Here is a 23,957-nt window from a genome sequence, read left to right on the forward strand (position 1 = left end):
CAGACAAATTGAATAAAAAAAAGCATTAAATAGCATTTAAAAATGTTCAGGAAGATGTACTAACACTGGAATTCAGATAAGTAATAACCTATAACAAAAATGTAATCGAATAACACTTCATTTCCTTACCGTTTAATTAAATAAAGTCTTATTAATCTACTTAATTTATTCAGTCAGGATAAGTGAATTATTTTCCTTTGTCTTGTGTTGTTTTATCATCAGCAGGTTTATTAGGCTGCTCTTACTTTAAGACCAAATGCATGGATGCAATACATGTGTTTTCTTTGTTAACTGTATATGCTCACTTAAAGTGTACCATATTAAAAAAAATCTGTAAAATACCCAAAAACACTAGGACAGTGTTATTAATTGTGTTCAGTTGAGTACTTACAACATCCCAAATGTTTAAATATTTATAAATCGTAAGAAAATTGCTAATTTAACCAATGAGCCGGGACGTCTGAGGGGGTCGCCTGTCAATGCCATCATATCTGTGTTACCCTCAGCTCAGTTTCGGTTTTATTCTGCAGAAACGATTTACTCCCACTGCAGCACAACAAGTGTCACGACGGCCGCTGAGCGAACGCACAGAGTAACGTTATAATTTTTTTTAACACACTCAGATGTATCTAATATGATAAACAGAGCTCTTACCTCATACTCACGACCGGAAAAGCGGAAATGGCGCCGATGACTGTGGCATATAACAAAAAGTCCCGCTGCTCACGAGGCGTGTTGCTTTCATCTTATTAACAATCGCTCCAGTAGCCTTGCCTAGCTAGGTCCCTCAACACTCTGCCCTGCTCTGCTTCATACTACAGTAACGTTAATACTCGCATCGAGGCATGAATATGATTCTTGACCGCGTCCCATCCTGATTCTTTCCCACCAGCTGTGAGGTGAAGACCACATGTCCAAAGATTTTGCGCTCAAACTTAGCATCATCAAACAATGCCTTTGTTTTGAATAGGTGCCCTCTAGTGGACAGAAAAGTGACAGTGCACCTTTAAGACAAAACTGACTGTTTATGAGAATACTTGCCAGAACAGCACTTTGAATTTTGTTTGTAGGCATTTGACTCTGCATATCTTAGTCTGTGTCAGTGCATAAAGTCACCTGGGGAACATTAATTTGCTTTTAATAACCTGGTTTAATATCAAAAAAATCCTCAGATTTATATAGTATATTATTTATTATATATATAGCTATAGTAGACTGGATTTTACAACACTCACTTAATTTGGCTGATCTGGATGTTTGAAAAGTTCAGGTTTTTAGGGAGGAATGAACGTCACTACATGAAGCAGAAAATGTTCTCCATCTCCGTTTGCAGCTCCTCCCTGCTTGCAAGCAGCTACTCTGGCCAATCGGTTACATTCCACCCTCACCAGTCGAACACACCTTCTGTCATCATTTACTCATTTTTTTCAAACCCCTATGATTATTTTTTTTCTTCTGAGTGACACAAAAATTTTGCAGAATGAGATTTGAACGCTATGGTGGAGTGAAATATTTCAGTAAATAATTTCAGAATTAAATGTCAGATGGTTTCTCACAAAAAGCTTTCAGCCAAAAGTGTATAATTTATAAAGACAACTTTTATGACTTCTATCGTTAAGTTGCTTTTTAGAGTCTGACATAATCAGAATGAAAGAGACTGAGTTATGCTAGAAGAAAGAAAGAAAGAAAGAAAGCCATACTTGTTTGGAATGACATTTTAGTGGACTATCCCTTTAAAAATCACAATCATATCTCTTGAAGCTAACCATACCGATTATTAAATATACTCTGTAGGTTTTCATTAAATTGTTGCATTCATTGCATGCAGTCTTTGATTTATAAGATTAGCACCTACAGCTAAAGATAATTAACCCAGACAGAGTTACAGAAGGTCCAATATTCACTAACACAATTATATCCTTACATAAAGCACCTCCTCATTTGTATAATACAACAGTTAACTTAATGCAGGCTGACATGACCAAAACATCACTGCAGTGCTAAAGATTGTGAACCTAGATAAAAGATCAAACTAAAGGTTTCAAATTTGATTATCAGAGTGTGTATTTGCAAAGCGGCAGACTCCTCTAAAATGACATCTGTGATGTTGCGCTAACAGGGGTGTCACCCTTTTGATAACCTTTATTTATCAAATTGCAAATGTAACTGCACTTAAACACACCCGTCTGTTTGTTGATCCTGGAACAACATTCCTGTCTGAAAATGAAATCCCAAAGATATCCCTACCCCTAAACCTAAAAGTACCCTAGAATCTGAAGGAAATGATGTAGAAGCACCTAACTCTGGTTGTAAGCCTAAACTTGGCAAACTGTACACTTGTCCCTCAAATCTGGTTGATTGGAAGGTTGTTCCAGGATCAACAAAGGTGTATAGAAATTGTATGTGCTTAATTGAGATGGGATATATTTGGATCCAATAAGATGACGTACATAAACTACGATGGAAACATTTACAGAATAAACCCCTCGATGCAAAAAACTCACATGACTTACTGTTGACTGCCTCAACAGTGGATGTGATTGGATAACTGGACTAACTCGCAGACCCATTTCATCGCACATCATCTCAACTATTAGTTTGATAATTCTGAAATACCTGAGCCAAAGTCTTGCATCAGAATTATTAATTATTTAGTATAATGAATTACCTCCCAGAAGCATTCCCAAATCTCACGATTGCATTCCCAAACACCAGCATTTGAACGCAAGATAACATTGTTTATTGCGTTTCGTCTGCATGCTTTTAGCAAACTTCCCTGATTGCAGCAATGTCCATTTTTATTAAAAATATGTTGTGCCAATTTCCCAGGAAGTGGCGATTTTGTTCTCTCAAACACAGTGGATAGAAACGATGCTTTAATAATTTTGTCTTAAAAAAATAAAGTGCATCAAAACTAAATTCAAAAGTGCCTTTTAATGTCAAATCAATGTTGTGAAATCAAAACTTTTGATAGGTAGCATATTATCATGAATACATATTAGATGATTAAATGCAGAATCTTTGTTTTTGGATGTGTACCTGATGTGATGAGTTTGCGTGTCCGCAGGAAGCTGATGGCCAGTCTCATGATGGAGGCTTTATCCAGGTGCGAGCTGACGCTGTGTGGAAGGGGCAGCTGGTGGGCAAGTTCGTAGAACACCTCAGTCTCCTTACTGCGCCTGCAGCGCGCCGCATCACGAGATTTCTCCTTACGCCGCTCTGAGCTGCACCTACAATATGGAAAAATATCAAAATGTGTGATAAAAATTGTATATACATAATTATTTTATATATATATATTTAATACATTTAATTTTTTAAAATGCTATATTGTTTGTAAGCGTGTTTCTGTCCCAAAAAAGGTAATTGTGATTTTTTTCCCCCAGAAATTTACATCTTGGAACTTTTGATTTAGACTCGTATTTGTTAGCTATAAAGCCTGAATTGCAAAATAAACTCAAAATTCTGACTTTTTTTCTTAGAGTTGTAAGTTCATATCTCACAACTCAGAGTTTATAAATTGCAATTCTGATGAAAAAAAAGTCAAAGTTGCAAGATAAAAAGGTCGCAATTATCTTTTAAATAGTTTTATTCCATTGTAGAAACAAGATTTAATATTGTGCAAAATATGCAAATCATTTCAACAGATTCAAAATTAATTTAAGGACCATCTTTTAATTTTGTGTTTCTGCCTTAAATTTCGTCACTACCAGACTTTTGTGCATTTCATTTGTACAGAGAGTCTGGCCACTCTCCATTGACAAGCGTTAAAGTGATAATTCACCCGAAAATGAAAATTTGCCCATGATTTATTCACCCCTCAAGTCATCCTAGGCGTGTATGACATTCTTCTTTCAGACGAATAAAAGTTGAGTTATATTAAATAAGTCCTGGATAATCCAAGCATTATAATGGCAGGGCTCTGTTTTTGAAGTCTGTTAAAGGCATTTGTCCGTCAAATAACAAGCTCCACCCGGCTCCGAGAGGTTTAAGGCCTTTAGAAGTGAATTGATGCATTTGTATAAGAACAATATCCATATTTAAAACTAAGAAATACGTTTCAACCGATCGACTTTCGTATTCAGTTTTTGGAAAAAGTGTTGAAAGTGCCTCTGCAATTTAAAGGCTTACGCTAGCAGGTACGCTCGTCAGTCGTTGAACTTAGAGAAGGCAATTTCAACACTTTTCCACAGAAGGCCATCGGCTGGAACTTTAATTAAGCTACACCTAGGACGACTTGAGGGTGAGAAAATCATGGAATAATTTCCATTTTTGGGTGAACTATCCCCTTACCTTCCTCGAAGGTGGGTACTCTGTTGAAGTTTAAAACTATTGGATCTGTCCAGGGCCACTGTGGATCTGCCACAACCAATTGCTAATGTTTGTCCTTGACATATGTCATCTCAAACCATAGACTGTAGCACACAACATCAACATCTTCGTTCTCAGCCACTCCTTCTGTCCGCTGATTTGATAAATTTGATAATTGAAAACCAGTGAATATACCGCAATCCAGGGCTTGACATTAACACCCGCCAACCCACCAAATGCGGGTAGATTTCAGCTGTGGCGGGTAAGGCAGCCACTCCCACTAGCCACTTTGGCGGGTTGAATATAATTTCAGCCAACAGCCAAATGAAATACGAAGACCGTCGTATCACAAAATTAAAATTGTCTTACAATTCTTTATCTGTTGTAAATTAACTTGGTTTCCTGCAAAAGTGCCCAAGTCTAAATTGAGCATAAATGCAAACACATATCATACACATAGGCTACAGATGAGCATACACACACTCTCGACACCTGGTTTTGTTAATATTATGGATCACATGTTTTTGTTGCCAAATCGATTTCGACAATTTTTGAATAGCCGAACTGAAAAAGTATGCATGTCTATCTGCTTTTTTGTCTATCGAATTTTATTGATCACAGAGATAGCGTTGATTGGAATGAAGTTGGTTCAATGTAAAATTAAATAAATAAAAACTAGCTTAGATATAGTAAACTACTTTTGCCAAGTTGCTGTAGCTTAGCTTGCTACATTTCCTATAGGGGGGTAGCTTCAGTGTAGTGAAGCTTAATTTAACGTAGAGTAGGCTATCTCACTCTGCATGTTAAAGTTTGAAAGGGTTTTAAATCTTCAAAATCAAGTAAAATGACTCAAAATCAAGTAATTTAGGCATGCCAAACTCAACTTTAATCATATAAAATGTAATTTCCAAACCGCAAAATTGTGGCCAGTGAAAATGCTGAGTTGCTAGTAACTTTGGAAAACCACTAGCCACGTGGCTGGTGAGCAAAAAAGTTAATGTCAAGCCCTGCCGCAATCCCAGACCGAGTACTGAGGGAAAGTGAAAATAGAGCCAAAGTACGTAGGAGGGCGTGGGTGCAGGGTGGAGCCAGGCTAGTCAATGCCCTGATCTGGACATAATTACCTATCGGTGAATCTCACAAAAACCTGTTTCTTTCAATTGCTTTTAAACTGACTTTAACATGAGTTTGACATTGACAAGTTTTGAGAAATTCGCCCAGATATAACTCTATATTCTTTATGTTAAGTGCACACTGTATATAAACACACAACTCAACCCACTTTTGTATCTGTGTATTTAAAAGAATAACAGTTTTCCAAGAGAATAACAGTCTCTTTGTGCTGTTGGCAGTCTTTCTTATTCAACTCATGTTACTCTTGCAGAATCAGACATCAGGCCCAAAAATGGTGCCAGTGGAGAAAGAGCCAGTGTCCGGCAGGTGCGAATGAACACACACACACACACACACACACACACACACACACACACACACACACACACACACACACACACACACACACACACACACACACACACACACACACACACACACACACACACACACACACACACACTTTAATGTTTATGGGAACTTTCCATAGACATAATGATTTTTGTTTTTTATACTGTATAAACTGTATATTGTATCCCCTAACCCTGCCCATAAACTACTCAACCCCCCAAAAAACATAATTCTGTTCATTTATGGTTACCAAAAAAATTCAAAATTCAAATGGTCCCCACAAGGACCTGAATCACAAACGCTTTCAAAAATGACCTTCACTTTTAATCAAATCAGTTCTTTTGATCAACAAGAAGAATAAAATAAAAACGAAAATGGTTTGTTGTGTGGTCAATAAATGTACAGGCAACAGCCCAAACGTATAATAAACTGTGTAACACAATAAATCAGTAATAATGACAGAAAAGGGAACACTTATAAAATTGTACTGCTTTATTTATTCTAGCCCAAACAGTCAAGAGCTGATGGGTCAATGCCAGATCTCAAGTGGGACATTTCTGGCTGGTTCAAGTGCTTATGGGAATGGATCACTTATAGCTACATCCTGGATTTAATAAACAAAAATATTGTCCCAAATTAGAACACATTTGTTCCATGACAAGACATTATTTACAGGAACTAGAATTTATTTCACATTTATCTTGATGAATGTTGACAACTCTCTGATAACGTATTACAAATCGATAATTCACTCATCCAACCGAGACTGGCATAATGACTTGATAAATAAATATAAAGATGGTTTTGGTTATCAGAGATATCTGAAAAAAAATCTGAAGTCCCAAGTCATTATTTTCCACAACCATCGTGTTGTAATAAATGAAGAAAAATATTGAAGAAAATGATTAATGTAATAAGTGAAAGTTCCACAGTTCCATTGATTGTTTGTTACATTAATATTTTTTTTTATAATTTTCAGTTAAAAAGAGACAAAAAGCTCTGCAGTCATGCACTTGGAGTGCCTTGAGCTGTGGTTTGTAGGTCACTTCAGAGGGCGAGATATTACCACAGCACTGAGTGATCTCTTAATTCACTGTAACTGTGGCATACCACAACCCCTATGTGCAAGCAAGATCACATGTAGATACACCAAAACCCACATGTTGTAAAAGGATTTATATTTTATTAAATCTCAGAAGAACAAATAAAAATCAGTCACTCTCACTGAAGTATGATATATATACTTACAGGCCACTTTATTATGTATGACTTGCTAATGCTGGGTTTTGACACCTTTTTGCACATGCTGCTTCCTGGCATATAAATTTTATTACTGTTGCCTATCTATCACCTCGAACCAGTCTGGCCGTTCTGCTTTGACCTCTGGATTCAACAAGGCATTTACATTATTTAAAAGGCACAATATGTAAGATTTTGGATTTAATATCCAAATATCCAAAAATCCAAAATATATATTTTGTTCATTTTGTGTACATATCTCAAATGTTTCCACGAATGTTTAAATCCAGAGAAATTAGTTATTTTAAAGGGTAAGTTCACCCAAAAATTCTGTCATTAATCACTTACTCTCATGTAGTTCGACACCCTCTGATGTCGAAGACCTCTGTTCATCTTCGGAACACAAATAAAGATATTTTTGTTGAAATCTGATGGGTCAGACAGGCCTTCATTGACACCAATGTCATTTCCTCTCTCAAGACCCATAAAAAGCAACACTAAAGACGTTGTTACAAAGTCCATCTCACTACAGTCGTTCCACAATAATTTTATCAAGTGACGAGAATAGTTTTTGCATGCAAAAAAAAAAAAAAAAAACTTATATAGCGATGGCCAATTTCAAAACACAGCTTTCTGAAGCTTTGGAGCTTTATGAATCAGCGTCCCGATTCATGATTCGGATCATGTGTCAAACTGCCAAACTGCTGAAATCATGTGACTTTGGCGATCCGAATACACATCCGAATTTTGCTTCGATACACTGATTCATAACTGTTTGAAGCATCACGAAGCAGTGTTTTGAAATCGGCCAACACTATACAAGTCACTGTAGTGAGATGGGCTTTGTAACAACGTCTTTAGTGCCTTTTATGGGTCTTGAGAGAGGAAATGACATTGGTGTCAATGGAGGCCTTTCTGAGCAATCGGATTTCACCAAAAATATCTTCATTTGTGTTCTGAAGATGAACTCTGAAATGAATGATAAAATGAATCTTTGAAGCCATCTCTAGCTTTAATTTGTGGTTTTAATCAAATAAAATATTGAACTTTTTTTAAATGTTTGTATGCGCATTTATTGATTTATATTCTAATGAGTGCTATAAATAAATAATGATGCATTATGGTCTCATTGTGGCTCATTTTAACATTTATTTGTTCAGAAAAAAAAGACCTCTCTGGTCTGACATCTTGGTCTACGTCAGGTAACAAGTGATGCAGTCCAAATTGCTCTTCAAAATATAGCAGAAACAATACTCCCGTCTATTCTTCCTCTTGTCCTATTAAGAAGAAAATAAATAGGTACTTGGCTGGTTTCCATGGAGACGGTGTTAAGGAGTTTGACGTCCACTTTTCCTGTCCTGCATCCAATAAGATTGCAGATGGCAAATACTATATGATGCCAAAAATTGTTTCAATGGCCAAAGACTTGTTTTATAAAGGTTCCTTTAAACTACCATAGAAGCAAAGATGATTCAAGAGGTAACGGTGTACCATTCAACATCTGCAATACAAAGATGCGGATAGCACAAGCAAAAAGTTAAATAAAATTCCACTTCTCCTCATATACCCTGAGCTGAGGCAAGTTCACGTTCTCATCTCTCAAAGTCTTGCATGTTTCATTCACTCGGTCCGACTATAAGGCTCTCTGTCTGTACTTCAGACCTAAATATAATTATCCAGTCTACTTCATTGTTAGTGAAAGACCCAGAGGATACTGCGGGACATTAAACAATGGACATGTAGTCCTCAATCAGGGCATGAAACCATCTAGTGAACCCTCTGAACCCTTTGAAGCAGATGTGGATGTCTACAGGCTACCATATGACCACCAACACAAAGCTTCTGTCACACCAAATGTTACATGCAAACCATAACTGACAGCAAATCTTCAAATCCAGTTCTACGACTGCTGCGGTCTCTGCTATCATCCGGGGTTTTCAATAGAATGATTTGAGGGTGTTTTTTGCCACTGCAGTTTGAGTTGCTGATCATTGTATTCTAGAATGCCTTTCAGTAAATTAGGCTATGATGAATCTGTTGCCATGACAGTAACTTAACCTGCTCACTGCTGGTCAATGTCATCCTTTCAAGAAACTATTTAAATAAGAGCACATCTAAAAGCAAAGGGAGGTGTTTTTTGCTGTCACTGTAATTTTCTGTCATCTCACAGAAGTAAATCGGACATTGCGGATCACATTCAGATACATTTAAGATAAACTGCACTTTTTTTTTTTACATAGTACAAGCCCCTTGTTGCTATGTGGAATTTATTAATTCAGGTTTTGAATCGAGAACATATTGTTTCAAATTGACTAATGAAATGTTAAGTAAGTGATCCTTATAAATCAGATAAATGTGTCACATATTTCCTCAATTTGTATCAATATTTCTGAGTGACACTCATTAAGACCTGTAAAGCCTGACATGTGAAAATATATACATATTTCACATTAGACAAACAATTAAGCAAAAGGGAGTAACATGTTTGATACACCTGGGCCCATATTTATAAAGATTCTAAGTCCTCTCAGAAAACTCCTAATTTAGCTTAAAGTTTTACGAAGGAGTCTTAGCTTAAGAGCAATTCGGGCCCGATCTGAGAGCAACTCTGAGGCAGGGAAAATACAAAACTTTTATCTTAGTGAAGAGGCGGGGCTGACCCCGTTGCTACGCATGACACAGCACTTTGAAGACTGTGTATGATTGGTTGTCCAAAAAGGGCAAAAAGTTCAATTTAGGTGGGAATGTCCAGTGGAAACTAAATGAAATGTGACACAATATGAGGTTCTGAAAGTGCTGTTACTGTTTGTGTGACCAGTCTGCTTACAGATGGTTGTGACAGACCCAAAGCATCGCTGCTGCATTGTTGCATTTTCCAAGTTGCCAAATATTGTAATGTATAGCGATTACTTTCATTTCTGGCGCTATGGCATTCCTGCGCTTCGTTGGAGATGCAAGCGTGTCTCTAATGAGATCTGTCACAAACATGATCCCTGCACGATCTAATAGTGTCTTATTAACTCACTGTCATCCATTGTCTGCAACACATTTCTTCTCCCTCTTCATCTTTCTGCCATTTTCTCCTAATCCTCTTAAAAGTCCTTGTCCGTGCTCCTAACGAATTTGACATTAAGACCTCTTTTAAGGTTTAAGATACTTTCTGAATTCATTTATTTTACTAGGAATTTTTCTTTGATTTTAAGAGTAAACGCTCACATTTCTAAGAATTTTCTTATCATTATGTCACTATGAGCTACTCATTGCATTAAGATTCTTTATGAATACAGGCCCAGGCTTTTATAGCTCATATAGTATAGGAGGAAATAAACACCTCAGTTTTATTCAAACACCCAAACGGGGCTAAATATGCAATTTGGTGATGTTACTTATATTATTTAAATGAAATTCTGATAGCTTGTAAAGTAAATCACAGATGACGGTATAGCAGACTACTTGCATAAAATAAATATAAATATCATCCGTCACCCTGAATCTCCTTAGTTTTGTCTTAGAAAGACTAAATGTGTAGCTTTAAATGATCAAAGCTGTGGAGGGCAAAACATATGAGGCAATACAATAAAATTATGATTGAGGGATGTACAAATGTATGTTCCTTAAAAGCCTAATAAATCATATTTGATTCATATTTGATTTGAAATTAGTATGGATAAATCACAAGCATAAATTGCTCCAGTCAAGTAAGTGTTCATCTTAAAAATGATAAACAATTAATAAGTTACTTTTACTTATACAACAATATAAATAAGTTCTGACATTTACGCTTATAAAAGTCAGCAAAAGAATTAAGCAAATATCATTACAAATTATTTTAAAGATGTAATTAAAATGTAAGCAAATAATTTATGTAAGACACCCCAGGTGAATAGAAAAAAAAGAAAAGAAAAAGAATCAACTTTGAGTTTATTTAAATAGTGCATATTTAATTGGATTTCCAGAACAAAAATCTGAACATTGGATGCCAATTCAGGTGTTTTTTTGTTGTTGTTGTTTTTTTTACATATTAGGGTCAAAGGTTTTTCCGGACAGGGTTTTGGATCTTTTTTTTCTTTTTTTTTTTATCAGTCCATTGAATCAGAAAATAATGTCAACAGCCAAAAAAGGCTTCTTTTTAAAAAAAATAAAATTTATAAAATCAGTATATATATATATATATATATATATATATATAGAAATAAAAGTTAAGTTTGGTATATGCAAGTGCTGCTGACTGAGCAGGAGAAGAAAAAATATTTTTTAAAGATGCATATCTTTAAAATGAGATATTTTAAAGATATCCAATTTAAAGATATGCATCACTGAAATCTACAGACGCAAATAGAAAAAGTGCTATAAAAGATACACTTAAAATTTCTTTCTACTGGTCTGAAGAAAAAACACACCAAAAAGTAGGTTTGTAACAGCTATGTACCTTTGTACTTAAGCAAACATACGTAACACTGGTAAATTTCCAAATAAACGTGAAATCAGCAACAAAATCAATCAAACAAACACACAAACAAACGTCAATCTGTTCAGTGAGACTTAAAGCAGAATATCAAACGTGCAACCTCAGCACACTTTACCGAAAGCCTGTGCTGAAATTCGCATGCTGTTGAACCATCCAGATCACACTGAGAATTCAAAGTATTTAACACAAGAGCGAAAGATGTCAGCCTGTCATGAGGATGTTATCTATTCCAGTTTGATAAATGAGCTACTGTATGAGGCTCCTAAAGTCACGCAACTGAAGCTGAAATATGACCTGCCATCAGATCCTAACAAAGCCACAAATAAATACATTAACAAACTTAACTGACTGAGCCGACTTGGAAAATCAGTTTGAACTATGTTTAGCAGGTGGGGCGAACAGGTGGACCAATGGCCTTGCAGTCACAGATGTGGTTAATGATAAAACGGTCGCACGGCACGGGAGCAGCCATAAACATAAACACGAAACCTGACTAAGCAGTATTGACCTATTCAGGCATGCAAAGAATGACGCGCTACCTTATGACTGGAAGAATGGCCGCTGCCTTGCATGAAATGCACTAAATTAAGTGCTGTCCCCCCAGCTATTCCAGCCGTGCAGTGAGCGGCTCTTTCCTGGAACTCCTAATTGACCTTCACTTTCCAAAACCTCCTCAGACAGCTTCTGTGTCGCACAAGGCTGGGGAACCTGGCAATTTTATAGCAACCATAAATTACATCAAAATTGAAAGTGAATTTTTTTTTTCTGTCTTAATTTATTGCACTTCTAATATAATTTGTAATGAATAGTATCTGTGGTTTTACATTATTTTTTATAAATATTATTAGCATTTCAAATAATTATTTTCAGTTTTGAAATGTAATGCATTGCTGCAATGGCAAACATTTCTTAATATTATCAATGCAGAAAAGATACTTTTTCACAATTCTTTGATGAATATAAATTCCAAAAACATTTATTTGATTTATGCTAACATTTGATTATACATGTCTTTACTGTCACTTTTGAACAACTAAATACATCCTTGCTGAATAAAAGTATTACATTCATTCATTAATAAATAAACAAAAACAAAAAGCAAACTAATAAATCTTCCTGGCCACAAACTTTTGAGTGGTAGTTTAAATAAATAAATAAATAAATAAATAAATAAATAAATAAATAAATAAATAAATAAATAAATAAATAAATAAATAAATAAATAAATAAATAAATAAATAAATAAAATCTTCCTGGCCCCAAACTTTTGAGTGGTAGTTTAAAAAATAAATAAATAAATCTTCCCGACCCAAACTTTTGAACGGTACTTTAAATAGATAATTAATAAAACAAAAAAATAAACAAATTAAACAAACAAATAAATAAATATTCCTGACCCTAAACGTTTGAACGGTAGTTTAAACAAACAAACAAACATCCCTGACCGCAAACTTTTGAATGGTAATTAAAAAAAATAATAAAAAAAAAACAACCATCCAAACAAACAAATAAATAAAATAAATAAATAAATCTTCCCGATCCAAACTTTTGAGTGGTAGTTTAAATAAATAAATAAATAAATAAATCTTGCCGTCCCAAACTTTTGAACAGTAGTTTAAATAAATAATTAATAAAACAAACAAACAAACAAATAAACATTCCTGACCCTAAACTTTCGAACGATAAATGAACGAATGAAGGAACGAACGAACGAATGAATGAATAATATAACCTAATTTAGATAGATAAACCAAATGCCCCACTCGTAAACTGTAAAACCAGATTAAAGGAACAGCTTTCAAAATAATCACCCTTTTGGTGCATGATATCACCTCACCGAGTCGGTGGATGCGGGCGCGTGTGTTCGGCCTTTTCTCAGGGAATTCCTAGAGCATGAGGTAAATGGAGCAAAGGTGCAGCTTTAGACATGTACAATGAACCTTCATGGTCCACATATATGTGACCTGAAGCATTAAACGGATCCTCTCAACAGTGTAACAGCGTATTCTCCCAGCAAATCGTTATACAACCTTCACTTGAACCATATCTTCGTTAGCATCTGAATCAGCCAATGGAACGTACTATTTTGAAACAAGTTGCGAGATACTAATGGTGCTTGAATGAGGCGAGACGTAACTTCAAATGATCCCTACAAAGCACATACCTGGCATATGTCTCTGTGCTGCATATGCCATTCAACAGAAATGATTGTTGCACCTGGGAAAGAGTAAAAAATTACAGGTTACAAGTACATTTAATGACATTTAATGTGCTTGTAAGAAAACAAAACTATACTGCATGCCTACAAACCAATGTGATGCGATGGACTTTTTTTTATTGTTTATTTTTAGCCCCCTTCATTACAGATGAAAGTGCAGAAGACAGGAAATGATGGAGAGGGATCAGGAAATGTCACTACACAGAATAAAACCAGTGTCATCCGCATAATTGGCACCGCACATTGTGTCTGAGTATACACGCTAGCTGCAACACTTACTTTAAAGAGAACTAGACATAATCATATAAAGTCAAGATTATGATTTACTTAAAGGTTCGCTCCAAGATTAAGCTCATCCTCGTGTGATTCCAAACATGTCGCACTAGGATTAGGTGCAGCAGTGTTATTTTATTCTGTAAATATTGTAGTATTTATTCATATTTTTGAATTAGTGTTTATTTTATTAATTATTAATTTATTTGTTTTAATTCTAGTTTAAGTTTCAGTAATTTCGTTATGTGCTTGTCAATTTTTGTGTTTTTATTTTTATTGCTATTTCAGTTAGTGGTCAAGTAAAAATGTCTACTTTTGCTTGTTTTGTTGTATTAAGTAGAGAATACAAAATTAAAAGGTAATTGCTTTTTATCTCACAATTCTGATTTTTTTTCTTGCAATTGTGAGTTTACATATTGTAATTCTGACTTTTTTTAGGGATGCAAATTTTGGACGATACCGATAATTATTTATATTTTAAAGCCAATAACCGACATATTAGCCGATAAATCCAAATGCCCCGATTACATAACCAAAAATCTCACCATTAAAAGTCATTTCTCAAGCACACAAAAATGTTCTCATTATAGTTGTATGTAGCCTATACGGCCCATACTTAAGCTGCACATGTTGCACTTCATTGCATTTTTATTGCAATCATATTTCACATATTAAAAAAAATATTTTTAAACATTTTAGTTAACTTTAGTTACCTCATAAGAAAATATGAGGTAGCCTATATGGACCACTTTAACTGAGCAATTTTGTGCTTTGTGAAATTTGGCAGGACATTTGAATCACCTTCCATTTCATGGCAACTTGGACATTCATCAAGTTTTCATCAAAAGATTGTATGACAGAATTTTTATTTCTGAGTGAAAGAAGCATAGTTTGACTGAATATCAAAACAAGCATCTAGCAAGGCAACCCTCACCTGTTACTGATTTTTTGGATTGGCAGGGTTATTATGCCTCCCCCTCCTCACGCTTTTTGCTTGGTCTAAGATTTTAAATCATATCGTCTGTGAAGAATACGTCACTGGGTAGCCTCAGGTGGAACTCCAGCTAGAAGCGTCAGCCGCAGCCATCTGCTGTCCCACAACTATTTTCACAACAAACAGCTCCATGCTTTAGGACACAGCAGCCAGATGCTAAAAGTCCAAAGCCCCAGGCCCTTGAGTGTTTGTGAACAGAGTAAACATTTGATTGGTAACAGGGTGCAAGGTGCAGCGCTGCAAGGTTGACATCTCGCCTGTTAAATTTTGCCCTTTAACGGGATCATTCACCCTAGTCCTATAAAAAGAGAAAAAAATCTAAAAATTACTCACCCATATTCTAAATCTATATGATTTTATGTATTTTGTGCAACACCCATGCACATTCAAACCTATGATGAATGAAGTTGAAAGGATTCAGAATTACAGATATTCACGTTTTCAATATTCAAATACCGTCTCTACCACATAACAGCATAATTTAGACTAAAGAAAGAATAGCACATATTGTGTATCAATTTTAGCTTAATTATGCACAACTGAAAAAACAATAATAATGTTTAAATGGCAAAAATAGATATAAATGATTAAAAATTAGCTATTAAATGTGCACATTTTATTGTTGTAGATGCAGACTAATGATTACTTATAACAGTGTCCAAAGCAGGAATAATAATAAAAAAGTACAAAAATAAAACAATACAATAATAAAATAACCAATATGCAGATTTCACACAGGCACGCACGCGTTCCAATCACTTTCATGGCCACAGATGTATAAAGTCAAGCACTTAGGCAGTAGGCAGGCAGACGCTTCTACAAACATTTGTGAAGAATGGGTCGCTCAGGAGCTCAGCTTATTCAAGCTTGGTACCGTGATAGGTTGCTACCAGTGCAATAAATCCATTCGTGAAATTTCCTCACTGCTAAATATTCCACGGTCAACTGTTAGTGGAATTAAAACAAAGTGGAAGCAATTGGAAAACAACAGCAACAGCAAAGTGGTAGGCCACGTAAATTCACAGAGCAGGGTCAGCGCATGCTCAGGTGCACAGTGCAGAGAAGTCGCCAACTTTCTGCAGAGTCAATAGCTACGGACCTCCACACTTTGTGTGGCCTTCAGATTAGCTAAAGAACAGTGCATAGAGTGCGTATAAAAGCAGCTGCATCCAAGCCATAAAGACATGGATGAGTGAGTTTGGTGTGGAGAAACTTGACTGGCCTGCACAGAGTCCTGACCTCAACCTGATAGAACACCTTTGAGACGAATTAGAGCGGAGACTGCGAGCCAGACCTTCTTGTCCAACATCAGTGCCTGACCTCACAGTTACTCACTGTTATAGCTGCATAAGGTGGGCCAATTCCATTAAATCCTACAAATTAATAATCGGATGTTATTATTGTTCATGTGGATGTAAAGGCAGGCATCCCAAAACATGTGGATATAATATATATAATAATAACAACCGATATGCAAATTATTATATATATATATATATATATATATATATATATATATATATATATATATATATAAATCGCAAAATTATCTCCTTTTAAAGTCTTACAGCTTTGAAATGAAATGAAGTTGAGTACATTTTTGGATTATGTATTCCATTTTGCTGTCTTTTTCAATTCAATACATCAGTGAGGAAAATAATACCCTCCAAGCCCAGTATGTGTTGTAAACACATTACCAGCAAGTAAACAGTGTCTGTTCAGACTTAAATTCTCTTCAAGTCCACAGCAGACTCTCTTTGTAAATGTATAACGCAGCAGCAGAGAGGTGAGGAGACTTCCCATGCCTAGCCACTCATTCTAATGAGAAACACCAAAGCCATTGCTAGCTTACAGTCTGTTTTCCGATCGTTTTGGCATCTTGCTAAACACAAACAGAGAACAATGTGGACTAGGCTAATCTCTGATCCTTTGGAACAGAATGTTCTTAAACCCATCCAACAACCATCGCCGGTACAACCCTCTCCACCAGAAGAGGAAAGATCACAGAAATGGATGGGGTATACACGTCAAGCTGATGACAAAGCCGAAGAGCTGACATATTGTAACACATATACAAGTATACAGGCATACAGCCCACGCTACACAGTTTTTCTGGGCACAATAAGGATTCTTCAAGGAGACCAATCAATTCAATTCCCATTTATTTCTATTGCACTTTCATAACACAGATCGTTTCAAAAGCAAGGCATCAATCTGAGCATCATCAGAAGTTCAGAGGATTCAGAATTACAGATATTCACGTGTGTTACATTTATTTTCAAATATCAGCTCTACTAATATGACATAATTTGGTGGATTACACACACACACACACGCACACACACTATAAACCAAAACACTATAAATATTCTATATTTTATACATTTTAAAACATTTATTTATTTTTGTGTATATTATATATACACACAAAAAAATACATTTTTTAAAATGTATAAAATATAGAATATTTATATATAGTGTTTTGTATATATATATATATATATATATATATATATATATATATATATATATATATATATATATATAAACTTGCCTAAACTTGATAGCATTTTGCTCAATGCAATACATTTTTACATCATTCATAATAATATCTCAAATACAAAAGGTCCCATTCACACCTATCAAATTGAAATCTGGTTTAAACATTTTAATTAGAAAAATGGTTTAAAAAAAGAAGATGATGAAAGAAAAATTTGCCTGAAACTTTCACTAAGGTTTTGGAAATGTTATATTTTACACATATTATATATATTTATAATCTATGTTATATATAATGTTACATAAAACAACTGGTCGAAGAGATGGTTCTTCTGAAAATATAGTTAGGTTACAATATACCGGTAGTTTAATATAGTTACAGTAAACGTTCCATTTCTGCTGCCATGCACACTGATGTTTACTCAGATCTAATTTTCAGGAATTCTACGCAATTAAAGGAAATCAGGGTCAAAGTTTACTGTGGTAGCCGATGACGTAGTTCACTGATGGGGACCAAAACCAAATAAGGGTAATGAGAGTAAAGTTCATCTGGAAGCAGCTGATGTCAGAAATTGATGTGACATCGGAAGTATGCGGCAGGAGGAAGAATGGGGTTGATTAACAGGAAGTGTCGGGAGACAGTGGTCTGTAGGAGGTAAAGAGTGGAAAAACACTAGTAAAGAGCAGCATGCCTTAAGAAAGAGAAGATGGGAGAGATGCTGAATCAGAGGCAAGCAGAGAGAGTGGAGTAAGAGGGAGAAAAACAAGAAAAAGAGAAGGAGAAAATAAGCTCCCAGACTGAGAGCAGTGCCTCGCACCCCTGCCGTTAACGGAGGGTGGGGACTATGAAGTCTCCATTCAGGCCTTCTCCAGAGATCCTGTCACAATAAACTGTCCTACAGCTGGGAGGCTCTTTGAATTTCTCCACCAAACGTCTCATATCTTAGATTCTCCTATGAAAACAAAAGTCTTATACGCCGTTGTTAAGACTGCCTTTTCAGCAGAGTATCCTGAATGAAAATGGATCACCGTCTCCACAAAAGTATGGTTTTCAACATAAGAAATGCTTCTGATTATTATCATATCTGATTGCACAACATATAAGCATATAGGAATGATCATGTGAAACTGAAGACTGGAGTCGCTGAATTTTCAAGGACTCCAGTCTTCAGTATCACATGATCATTCCTATATGCTTATATGTTGTGCAAATATATTTTAAAATGTATTAAAATAGGAAACGGTTCATTTATGTTATTTCACAATGTATTTATAAAATAAATGCAGACTTGGTGAGCATAAGATTATTCTATTAAAAATCTTACTAACCCCAAACTTTTGAATGTGTTATGAGTCAAGTTGACAAGCCAAAATTCTTGTGAAATGCTCAGAGTAATGACAACAGGCTGACAGAAAATGTAAGAAATGGGGCACGCATGACCAACCAACGCTCTCCCACGACCAATTCGTATATATTTTACAACAAATTTTTACGACCTCACTCCTTTTAATTTTTTTTTATTAAATGCATAAAAGAACAGTAACAACATTGTTCATCATTGTAATACCACAATAATGTAATAATACACCAAGGTCCTTCAGTATTTCAGTCGAGATTAAGTGCCAAGTCCTTAAACACAGCCACTGTTCTCGCAGCTTTTACGTTTCCAGAAAACTCAATTTGTCCGATCTCACTCGTACGAGTTGTCTAAACCCTGTGACAGGTAGGTTTAGGGGTGAGGTTATGGGGAGGTCATTTGTACGAATTTATATAAATTGTGCAACTCGTCAAATACGCATGAATTAGCCACCTTGTAAAATTGCTGTGTTTTGCAATATAGACTCATTGCAAAAAAAGGCCTCTACCTAAACTTTTGCTAACCTATACAAACATACCAGTACATACAATTCACTTCAGGTTTCATGGCATGTTTTGTAATTAATACATTTTGATGTTTGCATAACATAACCAGCTCCAGATGTATGGCTTTTCTGACATAAGCCCTATTCAGACAAGATTATTTTTAACATGGAGAGGTTACCAGAGCTTTTTAGTGATTTACGTCCCATCAGCGATTTACATTCTGTAATAAGGTCCGGAAAAAATACCTTAGGTAATACCAGTGTCGTGCGAATAGACCTGCTGTAATTATGTTGGGAAATATTCTGGCATTTCCGGTACACGTGATATCAGGACTCACCATGGCTACAGGGAGGTGACGGCATTGTGTAAATTGAGGTAGCTCTCCCACTTCTGCTAGTTCTACTGTGTTTTTTGTTTGTTTTATCCTGTGCGAACTGGCTATTAATATTACAGATGTACAGTGGTAAAATTACATTACTCCATCTACACTTAAGTGAAACGTAAAACTAATCCTGTCCAAATCGGGCTATAGTAAATTTGCTTGGTAGCAAAAAGGATTGCACTTGCATTTTTTTGAGAGAGCTTGGCTACGAATCCCATGAAACACAACCCTCAATAAAAGAGCTCAAAGATGTGTAGAAACAAGATAAAATGGCTTGGTTGCTTCAGAAAATGGATGTTCACCATTTAATACTGTCGGTTAGCTTTAAATGTAGGGTTTACTGTAGGTGGGACCTTATTTTTAAACACAGTTGGGCATTGTGTAAATTTTAGTGGCATCTAGCGGTGAGGTTGTGAATTGCAACCGCTCACTCCTCCCTTTCGAAGCCCATAGAGAAGCTCGGAGGCCGACACAAGACAAAGGTGTTGTCTGAGACAGCAGAGAGTATAGCTAGTGCTCTGAAGAGCAGTTTGGCCATTTAGGGCTACTATAGAAACATGGTGGCACAAAATGGTGATGACGCTGTAGGGGACCTCCTGTATGGAGATAGAAATGACTCGTTCTAAGGTAATAAAAACATAACAGTTCATTCTGTAAGCACATACCAATGAAAACATAGTTATGTATATTATATTGCATTTATGCCGACAGATCCTGATAAATTATGCTGCACCTTTAAAAAAGGCTGGAAAGATGCATCTAAATTAGTTAATTAGTCATTAGTTAGTTTGAATGCAGGCGTGGCTTCACCTGTTCATACAGATGGATGAACATATTCAAGCAGTGACTTTAAAGTCTTGACTGGAAAAAACATTTCAGGATGCTGAATGTAAATCCCAAATTGTGACAGAAAACAGAAGCCTACATTGCATAAACCTTATCTTTTGCGATAAAAAGTATCATAAGGTAAAAGTTCATACACACCAAAAAATTTAAAAAATAAGCCTTTTTTCAAGATTTACAGTATAAAATTCTATCAAATGTAACTGAATAATCCATACACATTATGAATTATGATTTGTAAATGAGTAAAAAAAAAAAAAGCTTAATAAAACAAATCTTAACGGAACAAGGGAATGAACCATTTAATTTATGTGATTTTTAGCACGTACTTGACATTTCACTTGAAATGGTGAAAAAAAATAAATGCAAATATCAATTAACTATATATATATATATATATATATATATATATATATATATATATATATATATATATATATATATATATATATAAGCATGTTTAGTTTTATGTGAAACAAGTTTAATATGAATGGGACAATGTCAACACACACACATATATACACATATATATATGTATATGTGTGTTGACATTGTCCCATTCACATTAAACTTGTTTCACATAAAACTAAACATGCTTTTAGCAGCGCACACTTGACATTTCACTTGAAATGGTAGGGAAAAAAAGAGCAATGTACTATACTTTTGCAAAAATGTCACCACAGATTTTTTCACATGAGCCTGGGTACATAACTTTTTTGTAACTTTCATGACAACAGAATTTAATACCAAGGTCACTAGATTCTATTTTTATTAATAATATTTTTTTATAATAAAACATGAATTTTACAAGAGTGAAGAATTTTATACTCCAATCCCAGACTAGGTACGGTGCAGGTAAGCGGTTGTGTTCAGGACAATGCTCTGAAACAGTGCACAAGTTATACAGCAGGCTAATGGCCAGCTTTTGGCCTGAGGGAGTTAATAGAGCCCATCACAAAGCATGGCCTTTTTCTTCGTAAATGAGCCACTCAGTGACAAAATGAACCACAGACAAAGCCTGGTGATTCAGGGTGACGTAAGGGAGAACCATAACAGATAATGAACAAATTAGAACCACAACAAATGGTGAGTAAAAAGTGTCCAAACTGACCAATTCAGTCAATCAATTCAGTTCTATTGATGAGCACACAAATACTTAATGTTCAGTCAGAGCCTTGATGATTGATTACCATAACAACGGCTTCATTAGAGGCTTGCTTGCTCCCGTCATGCCTTGTAGTTGCAAACAATACGTAATTGCAGTTCTGATCAAACATGTTAAGATTCACTGAAATTTTGGCAACCGAAAATAAATGTTTAACCTATGCACCAAAGCGCGTGATATATACTAGGGGCCATGGAGGGGGCCCTGGCTTACAGAACATGCATGAATACAAACATGTCAAAATATATATAAAAACATATAAGGGTTGAGCTAATCTCGCTCAGGCAAACTTCCAGAACATATGGGTTCAGTATAGACAAAAAACAACACACACACACACACACACACAGACAGACACACACACACACACACACACACACACACACACACACACACACACACACACACACACACACACACACACACACACACACACACACACACACACACACACACACACACACACACACTTCTGTGTTTTATAACACATCTTATGTGTCTCAGTCTGTTATCAGTGACAGGCAGGATCACAGGTTTGTGTCTTAAGGTTAAAGTATTTGCACCTCTTCTAAATATACTAAAAAAAAAGTCCTGTAGAGAGATACATTCTGTTCATTTGAGTTTTGTAGCGATGTTTAGTTGCGTTCTGCCACCCTGAGATTCATCAGATAAGAGGCAGAAAACTTGTTAGGGACTAAACGTCACGAGGATGAGGCAGACTCCAAGGCGCTCTCAGAGCCGTGACACATGCACAAACATATTCTCAAATTTTCTCTCATTAATAGAACTCTTAGCACTCTGGTCTTCAATCTTCATATAACATAACTTCAAGTTACTAGAGATTTCCAAGTGTAAAGTAATAAAATAGTAATAAATAATAATATAATGTTAATATGCTGCCTAATAAACATGTGCTTCACTAAAATCCTTGTTCACTGTAATAACTGTCAACTAGCTATATGTAAAAGTGTAAGTGCTTCCTTGAATGGTCAAGTCAAAGTGGTGCAAAGTCACAAAATGCAGTTTCAACCACGCTTAATTAGAGCTACTGATACAGAAAATTAAGGTAAAACTCATAACATTTTGTACAAATTACACAGCTGTATAAGTTACATAAAAGCATACTAAAATGTTGTTAGGCTATACTATAATGTAAAACATTTATTTTTTCAATGTAGGCTACCATGTTCAATTGATACAATGCAAATGTACAATTCATTAATAATTTTAGATATAGCCTAGTAGAGCTTTCAAATATATATAACATTAATAATAATAATAATAATAATAATAATAATAATAATAATAATAATAATATACACACTGTTTTCTACAGACTGATATTGTATTAAAAATATTTAAATGCGTTCAGTATTTAATATGGAAATAATAAATATCTAGATACAGGTACTCATACTACACATTAGTGTCCAAATACACATTTAATGAAAAAAATATATACACCTCTTTCTTTCGTTTATGTCGTGTGGTGCTGTGAAATAAGCAGCGATTGTCCCAATCTACCATCTTTGGCTTTAAGCGACAGCAGCGCGTTCGAGTCTCACACAGAGATTCACTTGTTGCTGCAGCTCCATTAACCTGAACTGAGCGCAACAGTTGGAGTTTACAGAGTTGCAGTTAATACAATATTACCCGCGGCCCGCTTAACTTACCTCTTCTTCTCTTTCTCAGCTGTCATCTCTCGGTCCCCTCGTAATTCCCGCAGTTCGACAGCAGTCAGGTCTCTATGCAAACAGAACACGCTTCAAACCACCGCGAACACGCGCGTTAAACAACACAAAAAGACGCACAATTGATCGTGAAAATGCAGTAAAGTCCACCAGCAGGCCAAAAGTGAGTGTACAGTCTCAGAACACTGCCAAGGATCGTACAGTCTCCCACTTTTGTAAAAGTCCAAGCGCGGTGAGGGAGTTTCTCGCTTGTTTTCAGGTCAGTGAAGTTCACAGACCGCAGCGTCTCACTGAAGGGCGCTTGACAGCTAAGCAATCAATTAGAGCTCTTTGATTGGCTGGAGCCGCCGTTGGGAACCGCCCACCGTCAGCACTGACAGCTCATTCACTCCTGCATAAGTGCTCCGTAGGTCTACCTTCTCAGACAGCTAGCATCAAACGTATTAATCAGCTAAATTTTGCGGGTTAGTTGAAAAAATGACAGCAACTATAAACTATTAAAGACGACAGAGTTCTCTGAAGCAGGACCGAGTGGGAAGGAAGAGT

General features: G+C 35.7%; 1 protein-coding gene and 1 long non-coding RNA gene across 2 annotated transcripts in view; both read right to left on the bottom strand.

The window, feature by feature from the left end:
• epas1b (endothelial PAS domain protein 1b) overlaps positions 1-23,692 on the bottom strand; it is a 58,297-nt gene extending 34,605 nt beyond the window's left edge. Inside the window, 2 exon segments of the mRNA XM_067421677.1 lie at positions 3,040-3,230; positions 23,394-23,692. Of these exon segments, the coding sequence (XP_067277778.1) occupies positions 3,040-3,230; positions 23,394-23,419 (217 nt within the window). The 5' untranslated portion in view covers positions 23,420-23,692.
• Positions 13,325-15,110, bottom strand: LOC137045160 (uncharacterized). Its single transcript, XR_010898709.1, has 3 exons — positions 14,908-15,110; positions 13,647-13,699; positions 13,325-13,368 (listed from the first exon to the last, which is right to left on the bottom strand). It is a non-coding gene; the product is annotated as an uncharacterized lncRNA (long non-coding RNA).
• Positions 23,693-23,957: the final 265 nt, after the last annotated feature.

Source organism: Pseudorasbora parva, chromosome 17 (genome assembly GCF_024679245.1).
Source record: "Pseudorasbora parva isolate DD20220531a chromosome 17, ASM2467924v1, whole genome shotgun sequence".
Classification (NCBI taxonomy): domain Eukaryota; kingdom Metazoa; phylum Chordata; class Actinopteri; order Cypriniformes; family Gobionidae; genus Pseudorasbora; species Pseudorasbora parva.